The sequence below is a fragment of the Pseudopodoces humilis genome, chromosome 17, assembly GCF_049639895.1.
Source record: "Pseudopodoces humilis isolate 2021_Gansu_Grassland_sample_001 chromosome 17, ASM4963989v1, whole genome shotgun sequence".
NCBI classification, from domain to species: domain Eukaryota; kingdom Metazoa; phylum Chordata; class Aves; order Passeriformes; family Paridae; genus Pseudopodoces; species Pseudopodoces humilis.
The window spans coordinates 6,368,705-6,387,983 of NC_142216.1; the positions used below are offsets into that span (position 1 = coordinate 6,368,705).

General features: G+C 56.3%; 1 protein-coding gene across 5 annotated transcripts; it reads left to right on the forward strand.

Annotated features, from left to right (window-relative positions):
• The first annotated feature begins 3,303 nt into the window (after positions 1 to 3,303).
• TNIP1 (TNFAIP3 interacting protein 1) lies at positions 3,304 to 18,774 on the forward strand. Of its 5 annotated transcripts, none has more exons than XM_088063499.1 (17): positions 3,304 to 3,359; positions 10,571 to 10,741; positions 11,750 to 11,872; positions 12,189 to 12,271; positions 14,262 to 14,453; positions 14,623 to 14,717; positions 14,796 to 14,871; positions 15,107 to 15,199; positions 15,445 to 15,510; positions 15,665 to 15,796; positions 15,882 to 16,010; positions 16,348 to 16,464; positions 16,766 to 16,891; positions 17,218 to 17,298; positions 17,415 to 17,609; positions 17,837 to 17,927; positions 18,288 to 18,774. In XM_088063499.1, the coding sequence occupies exons 2-17, from the start codon at positions 10,609 to 10,611 to the stop codon at positions 18,311 to 18,313; spliced, it is 1,758 nt and encodes a 585-aa protein (XP_087919625.1). In that variant the 5' UTR covers positions 3,304 to 3,359; positions 10,571 to 10,608; the 3' UTR covers positions 18,314 to 18,774. The 5 variants fall into 5 exon arrangements, with proteins under 5 accessions (XP_087919625.1, XP_014108661.1, XP_087919626.1 ...); XM_014253186.2 differs by lacking the exon at positions 3,304 to 3,359 and adding an exon at positions 4,733 to 4,862; XM_088063500.1 differs by lacking the exon at positions 3,304 to 3,359 and adding an exon at positions 4,733 to 4,862 and having other exon boundaries at positions 18,293 to 18,774.
• Positions 18,775 to 19,279: the final 505 nt, after the last annotated feature.

Consider the following 19,279-nt stretch of genomic DNA (forward strand, 5'->3'; position numbering starts at 1 on the left):
CTTGAGCAACTCCCTCTTCTGGAAAAGTCCTGCCAAAAAGCCTCTGTCTTGCCCCAGTGCCATAGTAATCCATCTCCTGCAGCAGTTGCTCTTTCAGCTGGAGCACAAAACAACCGGTGGTGTTTTAATTGCTGCAAACACTCGGCACTCTCAGTACCCCATTTGAGCACAGGTTATTTCAGCACCTGCCCCATGCTGGGGTTTTTGCCCTACAAAGAACCACAAACTGGCCTGAGCTCAGCAGAGCTAGCTATCCTACGGCAATGCCAGGAGGGTGATGGCATCTTGGGAAGCACTAGCATGGCCTCTGGGACTCACTCAAAAAGCAGCTTCATCCCTATCCCTGTAGCATCCCAGTCTCCAGAGAAAATACACTTCATAGCACCACTGTCCACGAAGACCTCTGCTCCCTCCACTGGCTCCAACCCACCCAATCCAAGAGCAATCGGTGAAAAATCTCCTGCCTAACTTCTGTGATCAACAAGGAGGTGGAAAGGAAAGGAGAAAAATTAGCAAGGCTGTGAGCAGGGTAAGGGCTGGAGGCAAGTCCATGCTGGCCATCCACACTTTAGCTTTCAGGGCTACTGCAGGGAAGAGTCTGGGATTTACACTTTGCACATTGACCACCAATGTTGGGGGCAAGGGCTTGCTTCCAGGCAAAGGCAAGGCCAGATTTCACAGGTTGCAACATCCAGAAAACCCCAGGAGCCCATGTTTGCTGCGCAGAGAGGGCCAAACCTCTGCTCTGACTCAGCCACTGCACATCCTCTTTGCTCCCAGCACCTGGAGAGGAGGAGCCACAGAGGCAGATGGGGTATTGTCTTTAATCCCTAACACAATGAAAGGCACTTTCATCCCACCTGCCTTCCTCCCCTTCTTCTGAGGGGAGAAACCTAGCCTTCAGTCTTGGGAGGTGGCGAGCTGGAGCTGGGGAAACAACTGAGCTCTCCAGGACTGTTCCCATATCTCTGGAGCAGCTCTCCGGGACACGATGACTGCTGCTGAGCCCTGTTCTCAGGCATTACAATTGAATGAGATGGCTTGGGGAGAGAGGAAGAGGGGAAAATCCCTCTGTGCCTATTGCTGGTTTTGTACACTGAGACTCCAAATGATTCAAAGCTTAAGGCATGCAAGGAAATCCTCTGAGCAATCCCAGGCCTGGTTCCCACATTTTTTGGTCCCACTATGGGACTGCATCAGGTCCCACGACAACCCATCTCCTGCTGACTGTGGAGGAAGGAGAGGGTGGCAGGAGGTGGTGGTCTCCTGTGAAACAGGTGCACTGAGTCCAGCCTCACATGCCAGAGGCAGAGGAAGAAGGAAGCCCTCATTCAGGGAGAGGGTAAACTCAGCAAAGTGAACACAGCCCAGCATCCCTGGAAAGCCAGGGTGTGATCCAATGCCCTGAAGGGGATGATCCAGTACCCTGAAAGCAGGGTACTGCAGAGGCTTGGTGGAGTGGGAATGCTCCCCAATACCTCCCTTCTCCTTCCACGCTCCATTCTGCCCTCCCAGCAGTTTATCCTAGGCTCCCTCCCCTGCCTCTCCTTTGCCCTCCATCCCAGAGCCCTCCCATCCTGCCAGGTTAATTTGAGTTTCTGATTTGCATAAGCAGCAGATCACAATGTTCTGGAAATCCCCTCCTGCAGCCGGAGCTTCCTCCCCACTCTCACAGCGTCACTGTTGGCCTTCTGCTTCCTCTCGCTGCCAAAGCACCGGGATGCATCCGACCGACCGGCACAGCACAAACAGCAGGTCCCAGCTGCTGATGCCAAGAGGGATCCATTGGCAGCCCCCTGCAATGCTGAGCCCACGAGTGGCCCTGGAATGTGCTGCCAAACCAGCAGCATCTGCTGCCTGCTCTGCTCCCACCTTGCTCCGGGGCCAGCTCCAGGCACAGCCACCCATGACAGCCAGGTCCTGGCTGGCCCCTTCGCCCCATCAGGCTTCAAGTGAGCTCCATTTTCCCAGCAGCACAGAGGGCAGGGGGATTTTTTGGGCAATAAGAGCTGTTGGGCCAATGCCACTTTGAATTCACACCCTGCTCACTCCAGAGTGGGATCAACTCGATCAAAGCCAGACCTGATCTGAGACAAGCAGGACCTGAGGACAGGGGAGTGCCACCACCCTCCATCTGCAGCCTGTGCTCCTTGTCAACCCGTCTCCCACAGCACAGGAGCAATCAGGGTGTGTTCACATAAGTCAGCTGCAACTGAAGGTGCTGAACCCAACTCTCTATGCCAAAAAAAAACCCTAGTGTGTCAGCATGTCAGCTGTGAACACATCCTCACAGCCACACAGGCGTGCTCATAAACCATAGCTGCCATCAGGGGAGTTTTCTCCCCTGGGAGCATGGTGGGATCAAAGGAATGAGGAAGGACCAGCAGGACCAAAAGCCTTTCATTTTCATGGTGAAATTCATGCTGGTGTTTGGGCCAGCCTGAGCTCAGGTAAAAACACAAAGAGCACCTGGTTAGAGAGATGGACAGGCACCGAGTGAGGGCATGCCATCCACAGGTTCCCAGGTGTGGGCAGACCCCAGACCCACAGCTCTTCATCCTCCTGCCCAGCACTCACACTCCTGCCATCCAAACCAGATGGACTAAAGCCGGGTCCTCTTCAGGCCTGGCAGTTCACACCTGGCAAGTGTAGACCAAACGCCCTGCCAGGTACAACTGTACCTGCTGGCAAGGAGCTGGGGAGCTGGAATCAACCTCTAGAAAACAGAAACATTTAAAGCCTTGGTGTTTATTCCAGCACCAGCTAGCTCCAGCCTTGCTTCTGACCACCAGTTCTCCTGGTGGATGGTTTCCAGGGATTCTCAGCAACCCAGGAAAACTGACACCTGTGCACCTCCCTGAACAGACCCAGCTCTTCCCTGCTCCCCTAGGAAGATGCATCCTGTTCTGACTCCAGATCCCTATCTGAGATGGAAATACACATGAAACAACGACGCCTCTTGCCAGATGCAGCAGTTTTTCTGAGGAAAAGCAGATGTTTGCAATCCCAGAGAAGGTGCCCAGAAACCAGGCAAGGAAAATGATGTAACAAGGCTCTCCAGTTGTCCAAAAGTGAATCACAGCCTCCACGATAGCTCCCCCCCACCCTTTTTTGCTGACTAATACCTGACACGATGGGCCCCTGGGAGGAACGGCACAGGAGAGCCCTTTAAGTGGTGCCTGGCTCCCTATCAAAACCACACAGAGGCTGTCTGGGACCTCCATCATGGGGAATTCCCCTTCTCCATGCCTAAAAGTAAGCTCAGCTGGGCCAGCCTTCCTGTATTTGGGGATTGCAGGCACAAAGCTCCTGCTCTGAAGGGCTCTCACTCCCCCCCAGCCCCTCCAGGACCCAGCCTGGTGAGTAGCGCAATGATTTTTTCGGTGCAAGAGAGCCCGGGATGGGAAGGCAGGAAGCTTTTGGGGTGCTGCAAAACCAAACCACCCCTTTTGCTCATCACAGAAGTAAGCAGGATTTGTTATTTCATGAAGGCTGAGGCATTAATTTATAAACAAGGTGTTTTCTGGTTCTGTGGGACTGCATTTAGCTTTGAAGGTTTTCTGAGGGTTTACATTACAGCACTGGGCCTCTTATTGGGGTAAAATTAGACTTTCAGGGAACAAAAGGGAAGACATTGGGCATGTGTGGGGTCCTGCTCTCTCATCCCCAGCTGAGACTTCAGACATGCGCACAAACAACACATCCGAGTCCCACCAGTGCTGAGCTCTCAAACCCAGCCAAGCTGCCAGGGTGATGTCCTGCTGCCAGTGAAGGGCAGTCAGGAAAAGGAGTTTCTGGGGTGTTAATTTTTACGACCCAAAACATGAAATTCCCAAGAAGTGGTGGAGCTGTGTGAATACAGCTGAGAAAGAAGCCAGAACTGAGGCAGCTGGAAACAGCTCAATCTCCAGTGAAGGACCTTGATGAACCAGCACCAGGTCACCTAAGGAGGACATTTCTGGAGTACAGCCAAAGAACAGCACTGATGCTTAGAGTGAGATTTCTTCACTCCTGATTTATTGTTTTTATTTGCACATTTGTTTAATAAAAGCCCACCACCTTCTCTTTGTGGCAAAACTGACAGAAGAAAGAAAATCCGGTAGCTGTTGAGCGAGTCCCGAAGAGCAGAGTGAATGAACCCAGATGCTCCTGTGCTTTGCTCCTCTGGCTGATTTCAGTGGTTCATCACGGCACAATTCCAGCAGCAGCACAGAGGAAAAAGATCCCTGGAATACACGTTCCGGTTAGAGGGTGGAATTTCCTCATTTAACATTAACTTGGAGGCTCGGTGGGGAATTCTCCCTGCCTCAGAGGAACGTCAGCCTCGGCCGGCCGGCAGCACCACCCTCCCTCCTCCTTCCCGGGGCCGAGGCCACCAGAGCGCTTCAGCACAGCCTCCCCTCAGCCACTGCTCCTCCTCGGGGGTACATGAGGAGCCCCCCTCGAGCCCGCCATTTTGTGTCTGCACAAGCCGGGGGAGCCGCTGCAGGGCTCGGCCTCCCCGCTCCCCTACGAGCGCACCCTCCCGCAGGAATGAGGCGCAGGCCGGCTGATGCCGCCCCTCAAAAGCCTCCTAAGCCGGGCGGGACCCCCGCGCAGCCCTCGGGAAGCCAAACGTTCAGAGAGCGATGACTGCTCCGCCATGACGGGCACATTCCCTGCTCCCTCCCCGCCCTCCCCTTTATAGCCCCCGCCGCGCGCCGATTGGCTGCGCCGCCTGTCCGTCAGGCTGGGAATTTCCCGGGGGCGGAACCAGCCCCGGTGCTGGTGGCGGAGCGGAGGGACCCGCACCGAGACCCCGGCCCCGATCCCGGCCCCGACCCCGATCCTCGGCGGCGGCCCCGCCGTGGGGCGCACGGCAGGTGAGCTCGGAGCGCTGCGGGGCCCTGCCGCCCTCGCGGACAGGAGCCCTGCCCGGGGCACCGGGGTCGCGCCGGGCGCCGGGGTCGCGCCGCCCCAGCCAAGGGGCCCGGGCCGGAGGGAACCGCCGGGATCGGGGCTGCGCGTTGACCGTATCTGGTCGGCTCTCGGACCGCTCGGGTGGTCGGGTGGCCGCGTCGTCCCCGGGGATTTGTCCCGGAGCCGCCCGGTGTCGCGAGCTGTCGCGTTAATCGCGCCGTGCCTCAGTTTCCCCTCTTGCGGCCAGGGCGGGGGCCGCCGCCGCCCCCCGCGGGGGCCAGGCTGGGTGTCTGTGTTCCCGGCCGTGCCCGGGGGGAGAGGAGCAGGCTGGGCGGGGTGCGGGTGGGGGTCCCCCGGCCCCCCGGGCGGTGCTGATGCCCCGGGGCGGCCCCACTCCGCCCTCGCCCCGCCTTGCACAACGCCGGCGTTCCACCGGGCCCACGCATCTGCCTCCCGACTGTCCCTGGCGTGCGGTCCCCCCCGGGCAGGGCCGGGTCCTGGGCCCCTCCGGGCTGGCTGTGGCGGTCATGGCCTCAAGGACCCTCCTGGTCGTGCTGTTTTCCTTTCCCTTTGACTTTTTCCCTCTGGTCCAACCGTGTGTGTCCGCATCGGATGCTGATGCAGAAGCTGGAATAGCTGGAGCGGGGATGGCAGCATCCTCCTCTTTTGGGAGGGAGGCACAGCTTGTCTCCCCCTTTCCCCTCCCTCGGTTCCATGCTAAGACCATCAGGGAGGGCAGAGAGAATAAAATACAAAAGATGCTGCCTGTCACTGCTGCTTTTAGGTGACAATAGCTCCAGATGGGACTCATGGGGATCTGCATCCTCTCAGAGATCTGGCTATCTTGTTCCTGTGTCCCTGGTACACAAGACAATCCTGTATGAAGAGGTCAAATGCAGCCTTTTCCCTTGAGCTGATTATTCCCATCACTTGGGTGGGTTATTCTCACCACTTGGGGGAATGGGAGCTGTTCTGCTGCCACAAGCTCTTTTGGAGTGCACATTTGATGGAGAGCGCTGTCAGCTGAAGTGTTCTGGAGGCTGGACTTTGGGCACTGGGATGAGTTCTGGAGACAGGAAGGCTCCAACCAGGCACATCCTTGAAAGCTGTCTCTGTGGTGAGGTGAAGTAAGCAAGAAGAAAACAGGAGAGGCTTTTTGCTGCCTTTGGCATTGTTCCTGGTTCTGCAAGAAATCCCACAACGCCCTTTCGGCCCGACCTACGCCAGGCAGACCTATTTAGCACAGGGCCGTGAGTTGTTGCTTGCCAGCAGCTGATACAAAACTCTCATGGGTGGAGGAAACTGAACCATCTACTCTTGTGGCATTGCAGGTTTTGTTTTAAAGCAGCAGTTCTTACACTTTGGGTGGCACTTCATGTACACTTTGGTGTAGCTTTGTGGTGCCACTATCTGCTACTCACTTGGTTGTTGCTGGCTGAAGCACACCAAGTTGGACAGGAGTAGCCTGGAAACAAGAAAAAGGCTACTAGGAAAGGGGTGGCTGTGCCTTGTTCTGCTTTGGAGTGCTGTGACAAGCAGACATGATGCTGCTGAGCTCTGCAGGGAGAAGTGGAGCAGGCAGGATGAGCCAGATGTCTTTGCAGCAGAAGACAGGGTCTTGCATAAATCCTGCCCCCATGCTGCCAACAGAGCACCACCATGCCTGGCTGCATGTCCTGCTTGGCTGCATCTCCTGCCTGCATTGAAGCATGGGCCCATCCCAAGGAGTTCTGCAGCTCTGTGTGGTTACCTGTGTTTGTAAACCTGGCAGACACAGGGAAACGCTTCATTTTCTTTGTGAGCAGCCTCATCAGAAGCAGGTTGTTTTGTGAAGCCTCTTCAGGAGGTGGGTTTTTGAGGCGAGAGTGGGCTTTCTTGCTGGGAGATGTCTTTAATACCTGCTGTGTTTTGGGTAAGGCTCTTGCCTTTCCCACTCTCTCTTTGTGGCTAAACTGGCTGGAAAGGAACACACTGCAAGTGAAGGTTCAGATCTTTCCCTATGAGACCTGAGCCTTGCAGTGCCTGCTTTCCTCTTCTTTTATTACTCCCAGCTCTGTGGACTGCAGTGCCCAAAAAGTGTCACTATTGCTGCCTCCTAAAACCATCTCTACTTTTGCTTTCCTGCAAATGAGACCAGTCCAGCAGTCCGGGAACGGTTGTCCCTTGTCTGAAAAGCTGCTGGAGCCCTGTAGAAGAAAACCAGTGTGGGAGCTACAATGTTTTCCAGTAAAATGATAAACAAAGAAACAAATCGTTCCATGATGTCTGAGTGGCTTTTGCTTTCCCTCTGAGGAGGCATGCTGGAGACCCAGCAGCCCCAGTCATGGGAAAATTACGCTGGCAGCCTGCAGGGATTTGCTTTCACCTCCTGTGATCCTGGTGCGGAGGAGGCTTCCTGCGAATGTTGTGCACTGGAGTGAGGAAAACCCCCTTCTCCTTAGGGCTGGGCCATCACAGGATGGGAATTGAAGGGCTGCCAAGCCTGCAGCTCTGGGAGGCTGCTCCCCACCCTGGGGTCACTGCCCAAAGCAAACCCCCAGCAGTGCTGGCCCCCTCCTGTACAGGCTTCACATCCTAAGCCTTGGTACCTTCAGTGTTCAGTAATTTTAAAGTAGGAATCACATCCTTCTGCCACTTTTGCATGGCTGGTACAGTGATGGCTGTGGCAGCGGTGCATATTGTTCTAGGTGACAGCTCCAGCTCACTCCCAAGCCACAGCACAGCTATTTAAACACCACTCTGCTTTCATCTTTGCCCGTGAATCTTCCCTGCCCACTCTCGCTCTCTACTTTTGCTGAGTTGCCATAAAAATTTGCTACCTAAAGGTCTTGGGTGGTCTGCATGGTGCCCCTGTGGCAATCTCTGACAGCAGCTGGGCATGGAGCCAGTGAGCTGAAGCCAGGCAGCCACAGTCCGAGCCTGGTCCTCACAGGCCCCAGGGCTGTGAAATACTGTCAGATCACCTTAGGAACTGTTGACTGACAAAGAGGGAAGTGTTTTCTGGTGGTTTGGTGGTTTCTGCTGGAGTCTGTGGTAGTGGTGTTTTCTTTGTGTATCTAACCACCATTAGGTGCTGGTGTATGGCCCCCTCTCTCCTCCCCTTGTATTTTCATTGAAATAAGATTTTTCACTGTAAATCTCACCTGCCAGGACTCTTAAGGAAAAAAACACAACAATCCAAGACTGGGATCATTTACTTGGTCTCTGGTCCCCAGGGTGACCTCTCTATTCCAGCTGCGCCTTGCAGAAATTGGACTGGGCCTCCACTCCAGGAAAACCCACCCTGTCCCCAGTGATGGCCTGGAATGCTGTGGAAACCCCTCCCTCTTGCTAGCAATTGTTTGCTGGTGAATTTGCGGCTGGTCTGTGCTTCCATCAGCTGGAGATAGTTCCAGTTCCTCTCCCCAGCTGTTATTTGAAAACAGCTCCTGTGGTCCCCTTGCTACACAATCTCCCTGGTGGGGTACAGAGCTTGAGTAGAAAAGTTGTTGATAGAATCTCGAGAATAGGGAATATCAGAGGCTTGCAGTGGCTCCACCCATCTGGGATAATACGGGATCGCTGTGAGTGAGCTCTGCTGTTTGCAGGTCAGTGCAGCTGGACCCTGAGGGATTCCTGCAGGGGTGCACAGGGGACAGGTACCTCCCATGTGCTATGGGATAAGGCAGAAAACCTCCAGGTTTGGGGTCTGGCATTAAGAAGAACGAGGACTGGTATTTCATGCTACTTCCAAGCCACATGAGGAGATGGTACCACAGGAGAGGGCAGCTCTTCCCTCTTCTTCCTCCTCTCCTTACCTTCCCTGAAACACACCTGGGCTCATCCTGGTGCAGGATGCAGATGCCGCACAAGATCATCACTGCAGGGTGGGTTTGGTACCCAGCTCCTCCGAGAGCCCCAGGTGTGGAGCAGCACGTGGTGCCTGGACAGCAGTGAGAAGCAGGCTCAGGTCCCCAGCCAGCCTGTGATGCCATCCCCATTCTCTGCCAGGCTGCCCAGGCAGGTAGCATGGCCACAGGTGATGGCATTTCCCAGCCACAAGAGTCCCACTGGGCTACATGCTGGGCTCTTCCAACCTGGCCTTGATCACTTCCAGGGATGGGGCATCCACAGCTGCTCTGGACAGCCTGTTCTGGTGCTTTACACCCTCACAGTAAATAATCTCTCCCTAATACCTAATCCAAACCTGCCCTCTGTTTAAGACTGGCTGTGTCAATGCTGCCATTGCTGGGACCCACAGCTCTGAAATGGCCCTGGTTCTTCCACAGCCTCCTGTCAGCTGCTCTGGGCTCCAGGAATAGCCTCTCCTCAGCTCACCCCACACCACCACAGCTGGACAGTCCAGCTGCTTGGGACAAGGTCACTAGCTCCCCATGGGGGGGCAGAGGCTTTGGGAGGCTTGGCAGCACCCACAGAGCAGGAGGATGATGAGATGCACCAATGCGTCTCCCAGAAGCCGAGTGCTGTTGAGGCCAGGCCTAATTCCCTGTCACTCAGGCAGGCATTAATTGCTGCTCCAGTTGTGGATTCTGCCAGGTGGCAGCTGTCATTTGGAAAGTCCCTGCTGCTCCCTGACAGGCAGGTCATCCAAACCGAAGATCTGCCTGCATCGCTCATGGCATGAGCATTAGTCTGAGGTTGAGACAGTTTTGGGTACAGGCTACCCCCTCCCCCTTTCTAAATGCTTCCTCTCAGCCCCCTCCTGCTCAGCAGCTGTCTTGGCTAGGAGAAGAGGACTTTGGGTGCTCTTGTTGTGCCCCCAGGCAGCATCCCAGCTTCAGCTGGCACCAGGACCTTCTCAGCTGCTGCTCTGCTCCATGTTGTAACAAGCTGGCATCAGGGGGGATAGTTCTTATAAGCTGTACTGTGATTCACAGCTGCTGCTTTATTGCCCCAGGAGATGGGTGAGACCTGGAGCCAGGATCCTGCCCAGCTGTCCCCCAGGCCAGACTTCAGCAAGGAGGAGGCCTTAGGCCACCCACAAGTGCAAGGAATTGGAAAAGCAGTTAGCATACTGCTTGTGGGTGTTTTTTCCCCTTGGGCTTTGCTCCCAGCCCAGCACATGCCCAGATGTTTCCTGTGCCCAATTCAGGAACCCGTGCTTCTGGCAGCCAGTTTTTCTGGCTGAGCAGGACAGAGTGGGTCCCTGCCTGGCTCCTGGGGCTAATCCCCCAATACAGCCCAAACTTCCGCTCAGCTGCTGGTTAATTTGGAGTTGCAGACACTACCCCTCCCCAAACAGCCCCTCACAAGCCTTTATGGAGCCCAGAAATACCATGTGTTGAGCAGGATGCCCTGATGACAGTGCCTAGGTTTGCCCTGGTGTAGGTGGATGCTCCTGGGCTGCATCTCCACCTCTCCAGGGATACAGCAACCAGGGGTTGCAGCCTTCTCTGTGACTCCAGTGCCCTTCATGGGTGAGAGCCAGCCCCAAGTGGGGCTGCTGGTGATATCTCCTCGTGTGACAGTTCTCATGGCCGTGAGTCACCCCAACACATTCGCCCCAAGCAGGGCTGGAGGGGGAAGTGCCTTCACCTGGGTCACTTGTTGGCTGGCTGGCAAGCAGTGAGGCACCAGCACAGCACCCTGGACCCCCATAAGGTTGGGACCAGGGGACTGTGGCACCATCTGGATCCAGAGGAAGGTGACACGGTGCTCCATTGCCTTGCAGGGATGCCTGGCTGGGAGGTAGGCGACTGAACAGCAGGCATGGAAGGGAGAGGACCCTATCATATCTATGACCCCGGTGGGGGCTCAGAGGAGAATGGATCCACGGCCTTGGAGCGGCTGGTGGAAGAGAACGCCCGGCTGAAGGAGAAGATGCAAGGGATCAAGTCTATCGGTAACTGCTGCCTGCCAGGGGGATGAGATTTGCCTTTGGAGCAGCCTAGCCTGTGCCCACAAAGCCAGGGGTTTCTTGCTTGATTGAGGAAGGGTGCTGGTAGAAGCTGGGGGTCTTGGCACTGGGGTAGCAGCAAAACTCTCTCTGTCCTGGAGGGTTAGGCAGGATGTCTGAGCTTTTTCACATGGTGATGCAGAGGGAGCAAGATTTTGCTGAACTTCTGGGGTGTTTTATGGTGGAATAAATGGCTGGAAAGAAAAAAACAAGTGCTGGAGTAAGGACAGCCCCACAGAGTTCATAGGTGCTGGTATCTGTTCTGCTTTTGATGAAAATCTGCACCTCCTGCAAGCCTTGTTGGGCAAGGGGCTTTTCCCAGGTGTTTCTCAAGGAACGTGATGTTGACTGCTCCTGTGGCAGCAGGAACATGCCAGTGTTGAAATGTTCCAGCTGAGTTGTGCCACCCTCTTTCTTCTCCTTGTCAGCCTTCCCCTGCTCCTACCCCCAGTTTTGCTTTCTGTCTCGTGAGCCAGCTTCCTCCTTTGAGTCCTGCTTCTGCAGCCGAATTTCCACCTGCCTCGTGATTCCTGTTGTGTCACCATGCCCTTACCTGGGACAGGGGCTCACTGGTGTGACAGCAGCCCCCCCCTCATCGCGGGGGGGTTGCATTGTTCATGCCAGACCACGAAGTGGGGAGGTTGGACCTTTAAGTCCACCACCCAGGCTTAAATTTGTCTCTTCTGGGAAGCAGAGGAGACCTCTGAGAGCCACAGTAGTGCTTCTGCCTCCTGTAACCAGTCCTCTGTGTGTCAGCATGAGGATCTCTGAAATCAGTGAGCCGCTGATTCAGCTTTGTCATTGGATTTATCCCAGAATAGTTGTTTCCAGATGAAGAAGGACTATTCTGGGCATTGCTCCAGCCAGACAGGATTTTTGGTGCTGGTGAATGGGGCTACTGCAGGACAGGCACTTGGGGAAGGAGGCTGAACATCCTTCTGTTGCCCACAACAGGGGAGCTTCTGGAGGAGTCCCAGGTCGAGGCATCCAAGCTGCGGCAGAAGGCAGAGGACCTTGTGAAGGACAACAAAATGCTGATTGGATCACCTTCCTTAGAGGAGTTGGTGGAAACCGGAGGTAGGAGATGTGAAGCTCATGGGGGAAGAATAACCTGATGGCTCGGAATCCTGAGCTTGGGGGAAGGGAAGGGCTGTGCAAGAGACTTTAATGAAGGTCCCTTGCAGCTGTGTCATCTCTGATACATCTGGAGTGTATCAAACCACTGCAATCCTCCCTTCTAAAAGGAGGTTTCTGTCCCATCCCCATAGGTGAGGTAGAAGTCATCCATCAGTGCCTGACCCTGCAGGGGTCTGCTGTGTGCATCCCTGTGCCAGGTGGAGAGAGGCCCTGCTCTCCAAAAGGCTCATGGCTGCATCCTCTCCCCTCTCCGCAGCCGTCGGCCCTGATCCCAGCTTTGCTCGGGCAGCCCCAGGCAGTGCCCAGCTGGACGTGGAAGCACGGAAATCACCTCCAAGTGTGAGTCTGCTGAATGTGGAAGCTGGTGCTGGCATGACTGGAGAGGGAGGCACTGTCCATCTAATGAAAATAAAAGGAGGCAGCCTTTAGCCTCTAGGAACAGGAATGAACCTGAAAGGAGTCAGCTCCCCTGCTGTACTCCTGGTGGTCCCTCTCTTTGTGTGGTGGGCATCTTGGGCTGCCATTCCCTGAGGAGCTCTGACCTGGCTGCCTCCCCTTGCAGGCATCCTCCTCAGAGTTTGAGATTGTTGCCATTGAAGTGCAGGGATTTCCCCAGGAGAGCAGTGAGTGGCCCTGGTTCCTGCACGATTTGGTGTTGGCAGGTGGGGAGTGGAGCAGTGTCAGGGGTTTGGGGGTGTGCAGGGCTGCAGTTCTGTGCCCAGGCAGGCACCAGCAGGGCTGGCTGACCCATGTCAAAGCAACCCTTAGGCAAACCACAGAGGGATAAACTGGGCAAGGGTCCTCCCCCAAACACAACTGGCCTGACTGGGCCTGGGCGAGGGGCCAGTGAAGCAGCCCCACCCAGATGGGGGTGCCAGTGTCTGCAGATGCCACACGACAGTGACAGGAAGAGCTGTGACAAACCCAAGTAGCTGTCAGTGATGCTCTGATGTTCAGCTGGTGCCCACACTGGGTGGGAGGACCAGGCCTCCAAGCCCTGTCATTGCTGGTGGGGTCTGCCCTAGCCAAAACACCTCTGTGTGCTCCATTTACTGCCACCTGAATGTCCTCCTGACTGTCATTGCCCCATCCTGTCCTGCTCTGTTTTTTGTGTGCTGGAATGGAGGGGAGAAAGGATGGGGAGCCCAAGGGGTATGAACATCAGTTGGCCCCACATGGTACCAGTAAGAGGATATGCTCTCATTGCACATCCCTGTTCACATTGATCAGAGAGATTCTTGGAGGGGTTGAGTCTTATGGGACACTCCTGGGGTGCAGCTATGAGGTGATGGAGAACAGAATGGGATCTGCTTGGCCACCTGCTGGTTCCTGAGCCGAATCCAAGTCTTGTGCTCACAGCTGTAATCTCCCAACTTAGGTCCTCACTGTCCCCCAGTGGACATGGGTGGGAGGAGCTGGCTGTGCTACGCCCCACACACACCCTCCCACAGCAGGTTTGAGGCTGTAAATTCCGGGGTCAGGGTGCTGGGGACACACTGAGCTGCCCTGTGGTGCAATCTGGGGCATTCTCACAGGCAGCAGGTGAATCAGTGGGGCAGGGAGTGGAGTGGGTGTAGGTGTACCAGGACATTCCCAACTCCTCCCAGCAGTGCCACGTGTGCCAGCTGTTGTGCCAGCGGCTCCTCTTGGGCTATGGAGGAGTTAACCAACCACACCAGAGGAGCATAAACCTCCTGGAGATACTCCCCATGGGCAGGGTACACCCTGAGACTGGTGGGTGTGCCCTGACCTGGGCTTTCCCAGCCATCATTTTAAATCCCGTGCATCACCCGCTCGGCTGTCACCTGCTAAAGGGCTTGGGTTCCTGGTGCCTGGTGTGCCACAGCAGCAGGGAGCACAGAAGTAGGACAAGTGGAAGGAAAACATGGGATTTGGGGTAAGACCACTACCCCTTCCAGCACAGACCAGGGTGTACGTAGAGAGGACAGTCTCAGAAGCTGGGATTTTCAGTCTCAGTGCAGATGGGAAGAGCTCAGATGGAGAAGAGACCAAGGGTGGAGATGCCTTCATTGCTGTCAGCGATTTGAGGGTGTGTTCAGCTCAGACTGCCAAGGGGCACAGGGAATCCGTGAGCTGCTGCCATGTCCTCCTCCACCCGGGGACTCAGTGTGCCATATCCAGCAGCTGGGAATCAGGCCTTTACAAAGCTGACAGTTTTTCAGCTTACTGAGAGGTGCTGCAGAGTGTCTTGGTGCTGGCCCAGCTCCCAACCCCAGCCCTGGATGGGACGTGAAGTTGATCTGCCCCAAGAGGAACTTTGCAATGCTTTAACTGGTCTGACCACACTTGATCCCCTCCCCATTCCCAGGATTTGGAGCAGCCACCGAACGAGGATGCCAACCTGCTGCCCCAGCTGCAGCAGCTGGAGAACACACTGAGTGGCTGTGCCAAGGAGGCCAGCAAGGACCAGGTCTTTGTGCGCATGGGCTACATGGCCTCCGAGCTCAAGCGCTTGGCCTCCAAGGTGCACAAGAATGAGCAGAGAACATCGTTCCTGCAGGTGAGGGCTGGCCTGGAACTTCATGGAGATTTTCCCCCTTCTCTTTTTTCCTACCAAACCCCTCCTGCCCATCCTGAGGTGGACACTCACCTCTGTAGCATGGCTTGGTGGGAGGTGTGGGTGGCCCAGGGCTGGCCATGGTCCTCACACTACCAGTGTTCACCTCCAGACGCTGTGTGAGACGCTGCACAGTGAGAACAAGGAGCTGCGCACCAAGCTGGAACATGACCTGGAGCAGAGAAACCAGGCTCTGGAGAAGCTCAGGTGAGGGTGGACTATGTGGATGGGAACAGGGCTGCCCTGGAAGCTTCTTCCTGCTGAGCCATCTCTTCCTGCCCACAGGTGTGAGAACCAGGAGCTCCGGAGGATGGTGACGTTGAACAGCCAGGACAGTGGGAAGAGGGAAGCCACTGAGCAGGTGAGGAGACAGCATCTTCTTGGAGAGGGCTGGGAAGGAGGCAGGGAGCCTGCTGACACATCAGCAAAGAAGGCCTCATTTTAATCAAGCCCCCAGTTTGTCCCAGTATGACCAGCAGGACTTCTCAGGGTCTCAAGGGGATGGGGGAGGCAGAGGGAGGGGAACTGGCTCAAGTTTAGCCGGCCTTGGGCACAGCCTCCACAAAAGCCCTGAGGGTCCCCCCGTGCGCGTCCAGCAGAGCGGGGCCATGGTGGAGAAGGCGGCGGGCAGAGAAGAGCTGGAGGCCAAGGAAAAGAAGGTGAAGATCCTGGAGCACCAGCGCAGGGAGGTGAGGACCAGGCTGGGAGGGAGGCACCACTAAGGAGGCGGGGAGTGGGCAGAGGGGGCACAAGGCTGGGATGGCACTGAGAGACTGGGGTAGGGCTTCAGAGCTGCAGGGAAGCACTGCCAGAGCTGGCATCTCAATCCAGCTGGTCCCCAAAGTGCTTTCATGACAGGAGTCTGCTGGGGACCACCAGAGCTGGTTCGTAGCAGGGTTTGGGCTCCTGTTCAGCCATCCCTCTCTCCCTGCAGCTGCTGGAGGTGAATAAACAATGGGATCAGCATTTCCGCTCCATGAAGCAGAAGTACGAGCAGAAGGTAGGGCTGGGTGCTCAGGGCTGGGTGCTTGGGGGGCACATTCCTGCTGGGTGAGGACTTGGAGGAAACGGTGTAGGGAGGTTTGGGAGCAGCCTGTTCCTCCTTCCCCCAGTGTGGGTCCTTCCAGGCCAACGCCTCCACTCCCTCCTGGCAGGTCACAGACCTACACCAGGAGCTGGCTGAGGCACGCAGGGCAGTGACCGAGCTGGAGTCGGAGCGGGAGCAAAAGCAACGGGATTTTGACCGCAAGCTGCTCCTGGCCAAGTCCCGGATTGAAACAGAGGAGGTGAGTCCCTTGGGAAGGGTGACAGGGAGCAGCCAGCCCTGTTGCCCTGCCCTGCCTGATCCTCCCCCAACCCTGGGTCCTGCAGGCAGAGAAGGAGAGGCTGGCCATGGAGGTGAGGGACCTGCAGCAGAGGATGCGGTTCCTGCAGGAACAGCTGGCTCCCGTCACCAGGCAGCGGGAATACCAGGAAAAGGAGATCCAGAGGCTGAACAAGGTAGAGACCAGGGCACTACTTTTTGCCACCATTTGCCATTACTACATTTTGCCCTCACTGCAAAATGTCTTTAATATTCTCCAGTCTCTTCACCTCTTTCAAATCCAAACCTGACCCTGATAACCTGCTCTTGCCCAGGCAGAGACATGTGTCAGACCCAACACTTGTATGAGGCTCACCACATCCCTCTGGGTTCTGAGGAAGAGGGGTTCAAGTTGTCGTTCTTGCCTCTGCCCAGTTATACCCACTTCCCACACTGGGCACATGCCTGGGGTCCTCCAGAGACATCTTGGGCACTGAACTTGCTCTGACCCTGCTCCCTCCTCTTCTTCTCTAGGCACTAGAAGAGGCCCTGAATGTCCAAGCCTCTCCACCACCCATCTTTGCCATGGAGCCGGCAGGGAAGCTGCCACAGCAGGAGCTGCTGACCCAGAACGAGCTACTCAAGCAGCAGGTAGGGCAGAACACGGAGCCACTGGGGATGGGCAAGGAAATACATATCCTGAACCTCCACAGCAAAGAGCCCTGTGTGCCAGCTGCAGCCCAGCAGCCGGGCAGGTGTCAATGCTGGGGTGGTGGGGTTGGGGACCCAACTCAGCATCCTCCAGGCATTCACCTGGAGGGACCACAGCCATGGGCCATCAAGCCAGCCCACATGCCTGGGACATGGCTGATGGAGTCAAGGATGGCAGCACAATGCTGTGGGTGCTTAGGGAAGCTACCTCAGTCAGGTGCACCCACGTTCTTCCTGCCAGGTGAAAATTTTTGAGGAAGACTTCCAACGGGAACGGAGTGACAGGGAGAGGATGAATGAGGAGAAGGAAGAGCTGAAGCAGCAGCTGGAAAAGCTGCAGAAGCAGTTGGTGCTCTCCAACAACCAGGTGAGTAGCGCTGGGTGCTACTAGCAGTGCTCTGTGAGCCCTGTTTCAACCCCACGTGTCTTGGAAATGCCCGTCCCCAGCGCCACAGTCCCTGTACATACATCCATCCCCTAAGAGTAGGGGCTGAAGGAGCACAGGAAGACCAGAGGGGTGTCTTTCCTTTTGTTTGTCACTGACAGAGCATCATCTTTCATTTATCTCCTCTTTCTGCACCTCTCTTGGGGGTCTGATGGGGGAGATTGGTGTGGGCATTCCCTCAGCAACCCTCACCCTATGGAGATAGGGGGTGGCAGGGTGGGCTCTGCACTAACTGTTCTTCCTCCCAGCTGCGAGCCTCCAAGGACGACTGCCAGAGGGAGAAGGAGGAGAAGGAGAAGCTGAAGAAGCTGCTGAAACAGCACAAACAGGTAGGGCTGGGAGGAAACCCTCCTTGGGCAGAGGGGCTGGGGGCTGCAGGTGATGAGTGGTGGTGGGGGTGGGCTGCCTGTGGGATCTCTCCAGCATCTGTCCTGGCTCCTTGCAGGCTTCTGGAGAGAGGCTGCACACCGAGCCAGGGCCAGGGCCACTGGCCCCAGCCTGCCCCATGTACCAGTACCAGTACAGTCCCCCCATGGCTCACCCCGTGTACCATGGCTACGACGAGTGGCAGCAGATCCGATACCCGCCGGCCGTGCCAGGCGAGCACACGCAAGGACAGAACTTCCACCATTTTCCCCCGGTGAGATTCTACCTGAGGGTGACATGTGGGTGGGCCTGGGACTTGCTGCCCTCCAGGGCCACCAAATCCCAGAACAGGGAACTGAGCACACGTGTCCTGTTGGCATGTCACTGCTCAATCCCTTTCCTCCCCTTCCTTTTCCTTCCCACACTGTCAATCAATAACAGAGTGCAACCTCATGATTCATCCCCAGTAATTCCCTGTCTCTGTTCCACCTCCTCCCACAGCCCGAGTACCCTTGGCGCCCTCCCTGTGCCATGGCTCGCAGCCAGAACACCCAACCAGTGGCTGGGGTGAAACCAGTCCCCAAGGACTTGGGTAAGGCTCAGACCCTCCCTGACAGAGATGCCTGTCCTTCACCCTGAGACTTGGGGCACTTGGCTAAATGGGGGAGGGATGGGGGCACAACTTTCCAGGCAGTGGCCATTTTCCCTTAGCCCCCACTTCTCATCAGCTGAGGGGATGATTTTGCCATGTGGTTGGTCCTTGCTGCATGCCTGCCAGCATCCCTACAGCACCTAAAGTCAGGCAGAGCCCAAACAGCTTAGGGCAGTTAGGGAGTTAGGGCAGTTGGTGCTCAGGGATAACAACCCTGCCATGGCTGGCATCCCTCCTGTGAGGCTTGTGTGAAAATGAAGAACTGTGCTTACCCTGTGCCACCCCTCTCTTGTGTCTCAGAACAGGCAGGTCCCGGATTGCCCTAATGCCAAGGACCAGCCACGCTCCGACACCAGTGGAAGATGAGTAGGGTGTGTGTGTGTACCCGTGTGTGTGTGTCCAGGAGCTTCCTCCAGCTGCCAATGCCTGTGCAAGGACATGTGCTGCATATGGGGGGCTCAGCAGCACCTTCCCCCAAGGAAATCCTGAAGGAGGGACTAAAGGTGCCATCGTGGTGGCAGCCAGCATGGGGTCAGTCCCCTGCAGCCATCTCCTTCCCCATGAGGAGCCGGGCCTGGCATTGCTGTAGACCCAAGCCAAGTCTTCAGGGAAGAGGAGCCAGTGTTTCCCAGGAGCTGCCCCAATCCAGAGCCCCTGGAGGAGCGGGTAACAGCAGGGACTCTCCCAGTGGTGGGAGACCCCACACTCGCAGGCAGGTGCTGGCCGCAGCCATGGCCCGGCCTGAGGGTGGTTGGTGTCTTTGTATTTATTTAAGGACTGAAGTGTGGCTGAGTCTCTCTGGTTTTGTCCTGAAAGCTGCTTCCTGTGGGGCAGCCCCTGCGTGGGGAGTGGGAGAGGGAGGGATACCAGGGCTGTTGGGTCCCCATGTGCTGGGGTATAGCCATAGAGACAGTGTGTGCAAGGGGGGCCCAGCCCTTGCTTGGGCACCCCAGGATCTGTTTCCCCAAGTAGGCGCCCCCCACCTCCCTCTCTGTGCTGAGATCAGCCCCTCACCCTCCCCTCTTCTGCCTCCCACCTCTGCCAGGGCAGAGAAGCCCCTGCTGCCCCCTCTGCCTTTTCATACAGTAATGGTCTTTGGGACAGTGCATACAGCAAATCTTGCTCCACGAAATAGGTCTGCAGGGGAAAAGACAAACACATCCCAGTTTCTGTAAGCATGGTTGTCAGAGGTGTGACAGCAGGAGGCACAGGATTCTCTGGATGCCCCTCACTGAGGGTTGTCCCTGGTCCCGCCTCCAGCCCTTTTTGCCCACCTGTCCTCTTCACTCATT

Coding starts and splice junctions, on each gene's coding strand:
- TNIP1 (XM_088063500.1), top strand. CDS start 10,609: ATGGAAGGGAGAGGACCCTATCATATCTATGACCCCGGTGGGGGCTCA. Junction 11,873..12,188: donor GGAGTTGGTGGAAACCGGAG/GTAGGAGATGTG, acceptor CCCTCTCCGCAG/CCGTCGGCCCTGATCCCAGC. Junction 14,454..14,622: donor AGAGAACATCGTTCCTGCAG/GTGAGGGCTGGC, acceptor GTTCACCTCCAG/ACGCTGTGTGAGACGCTGCA.